This window comes from Oxyura jamaicensis, chromosome 27, assembly GCF_011077185.1.
Source record: "Oxyura jamaicensis isolate SHBP4307 breed ruddy duck chromosome 27, BPBGC_Ojam_1.0, whole genome shotgun sequence".
Taxonomy (NCBI): Eukaryota; Metazoa; Chordata; class Aves; order Anseriformes; family Anatidae; genus Oxyura; species Oxyura jamaicensis.
The window spans coordinates 1,935,184-1,938,366 of record NC_048919.1 but is presented as its reverse complement, the minus strand read 5'-3'; the positions used below and the strand labels follow the sequence as shown (position 1 = coordinate 1,938,366).

The 3,183-nt window shown below is 42.1% G+C and overlaps 1 protein-coding gene across 1 annotated transcript; it reads left to right on the top strand.

Annotated features, from left to right (window-relative positions):
- Positions 1-2,241: 2,241 nt before the first annotated feature.
- Positions 2,242-3,183, top strand: LOC118178732 (olfactory receptor 49-like). Its single transcript, XM_035347477.1, has one exon. It carries the CDS (start codon positions 2,242-2,244, stop codon positions 3,181-3,183), a length of 942 nt encoding a protein of 313 aa, XP_035203368.1.

Below are 3,183 nucleotides of genomic sequence, written 5' to 3'. Positions count from 1 at the left end.
TGGCAACGTGCTTAATGACAACTAGTTTCAGCCACAAAGAATAATTATCCTTTACAGCTAAAGGAGGAAACGGCCTGTGCGCAGTGCACAGTGAAAGGACAAGAGGTGCAGGTCACAGCTTAAACAAGGAAACCTCCACTGGACAGAAGGAAATTACACTTCACAATGAAAATGGTGAAGTACAGGTACTGCCCAGAGCAGCTGTGGGATCGCCATACTTGCAGATATCCATGCTTATGTAGATAAAGTCATGACCAACCTTGTCCATCTTGGAAGTTAGCTTGCTTTTAGCAGGAGACTGGACCTCCAGGGGTGCTTTCCAGTCTCATTTTCTCTATGGTATGACTATGTTCTTGCTGCTCTTTAAACTTTCACAAGTGTTTTCCCAGAAGGTATTTGGCAGATTTCAACACCAAATTGGTCCCCGAGGTCTGACTCAGTGAGGAAGTACAACAACGTAAAATACTGACAGCATTATATGAAGGAGCTCAGAAGAGGAAAATTATTTGGTGAAAGTCAGACTACATAGAGGAGAAACATCAGAATTAGACTTCTTTTTGAAGCATCCTGGGTTGCTGTGGATATATTGGTAACTCTTTGAAGCATTTCTTAGAGCTTGGGTGAGATTCTTCTGGAGACAGGGAAAGATGAAAGGGATAATGGCATGGAAAACTGACTGGCATAGTCTTTATACTCAAGTAAAAGTTTTAAGTTCCTCGGGGAGTCTCTTGTTTTAAGGGACCAAGCTCAGCTTCCAGATAATGTCTGCCCATCTGTGGTATTAAAAAAGGATGTCCTATACTTTATATGATTTGGGGGGAGGGGGTGTTCTATTTGCATGTTTTTTGGTGGTGGTGGTGGTGGTTTTGTGTGTGTGTGTGGTTTCTTGTTTGTTTTTTGTTTGTTTGTTTGTTTTGAGAAAAAAACATGAGATGCTGCAAATAAACGCCTGTGTTTTGCTGACACTAAGTGCACTAAGGGGGAAGAATAGATGGGAATAGTGTGATAAGGATAGTCATGGTGTTCCAGCTCAGATTTACCCTTTTGTTGAATATTTTGGAAATTGCACTTGAAGAGGGAAAATCAGATGGCAAGTTTGGTATGGGCAATGCATTGTCTAAGATGTGCTTGCTTTCCCTGGAAACTCATGTTGGTACTCCTTTTAATCATTCAGAAATAGCTGAAGTGAGTCTGAAATGACTCTGAAACCACATTCAATTACACAAGATCAAATCTGGGAGATTTGAGTGCAAAACTAGCTCCACATCTCTTTTTAGGGCTAAGAGACTTGGTATCTGGGAGAGAAAGGAGGGAATGTGCAGCTGAAATGCCATAGATTGTACCTGGTAAGTCTGCAAGAAAACAGTGTGATTGAGGGGAATCATCCAAAGCTCCCCTTCACTTCCACAGAGTAATGGCAACCACAGTGGTGACTGGTGCAGTAATATAGTGCTGTAGTGCATTAGACACAGTGCATTGGACAAAGCACCTGTCTGAGTTTAGGGTAGGATGGTGTAGTGTGGCGGGATACTTGGAGACAGGTGCCACAAAGAAGAAAGCATGACCATCAGCATCAGAGTTGATCCACAGGAGCTATAGTGCTGAGGCTAAATGAAAAGTAAACAGAATTTCTTCCCGTATTTTCCTCCTTCTCCCTCTTTTACTTTTTCTTAGTGTGGTACCCATCCATTACTTGGTGCAATTTCCCTTTGTTCAGTGGTATCCAGCTCTACAAACTTGTCTTTGTAGCACTGCTACCCATCTATCCAGCCTTCTATTTGTAACGTCTCTTTCCCTCTCTCTTTTTCTTTTTATCTCCTCTTAACTGCAGCAAGTTTATTTTCTGCAATGCTAATTTATCCATCACCAGCATGTCTAATCTGCTTCCATGTCTGTCTACATTTGATGGAGGATAAATACCGTCCTTACCATTCAGAGATTCATAGTCCTAAAGTCCAAAACTGTTCCTGCACATGTACCCCTCTCAACTGTCCTAAGAAGGGACCCATATGTGTTGTCTGAACTGGAATGAGGACTCAGTACTACAAATGGAGCCTGGGACTCTATTTACCTGAACAAGATTGTTTAAATGTAATTACTGCAGCTGCTCCTGTCTCTCCCAGGGGATTACTTACTGGTATCTCCCTTATATGTTAACAAAACCATATTGACTTGTGTTCTGTTGTTTTCCACTAGTTCTCAAAATGGGTCTTTTCTTGTTCTGCTAGCAATGAAGATTCAATGAACCACACAACAGTAGTGGAATTTGTCCTGTTGGGGCTGACCAACAGCCGCCATTTGGAGATCATCCTCTTTCTGGTTCTTGTGATTGCCTACTTCTTGATCCTGTTTGGAAACATTACGGTCATCAGCATCACTCTTGTGGACCATTTACTTCAGACTCCAATGTACTTCTTCCTCAGGAATTTTGCCATTTTGGAAATCACTTTCACCTCCACATTCATCCCTAGCACCCTATACAGCCTTCTGACAGAGAGGAAAATAATTTCCCTGCCTGGTTGTTTTCTTCAGATGCTGCTTTTCTTTTACTTGGGTACCTGCACATTTTTCCATGTGGCAACAATGTCCTTTGATCGGTATGTTGCCATTTGCCGCCCCTTGCATTACACAACTATTATGAACAACAGATTTTGCTTCCAACTGGTCCTGTCTTGCTGGGCAGTTAGTTTTCTCCTGATGTTTTCTCCCGCCATTATGATTATTCAGTTGCCTTTTTGTGGTCCCAATGTCATGAACCACTTTTATTGTGATGCTTCACAGTTGTTGCAGCTGTCCTGCACAGACACATGGTTCATTGAAGGACTGCTGTTTATCCTATCAATTATCATTGTGCCAGGTACCTTAACAATAACTGTCATTTCATATGGTTGCATTATTATCACCATCTTGCATATGCCATCTTCCTCAGGAAGGAAGAAAACATTTTCCACTTGCTCAGCTCACCTTATGGTGGTGACTATATTTTACAGCACATGTATTTACAGGTATAACCGCACAGCGCAACGGGGTGGGCAGGGCTCTGACAAAGTTCTTTCTTTCTTCTTCTCTGTGGTGACTCAGATGCTTAACCCATACATCTACTCACTCAGGAACAGCCAAGTCAAACAAGCATTGAAGGAAAGCATGTCAAAGGCATTTTCTAGCTCCCTGAGGCACCCATGA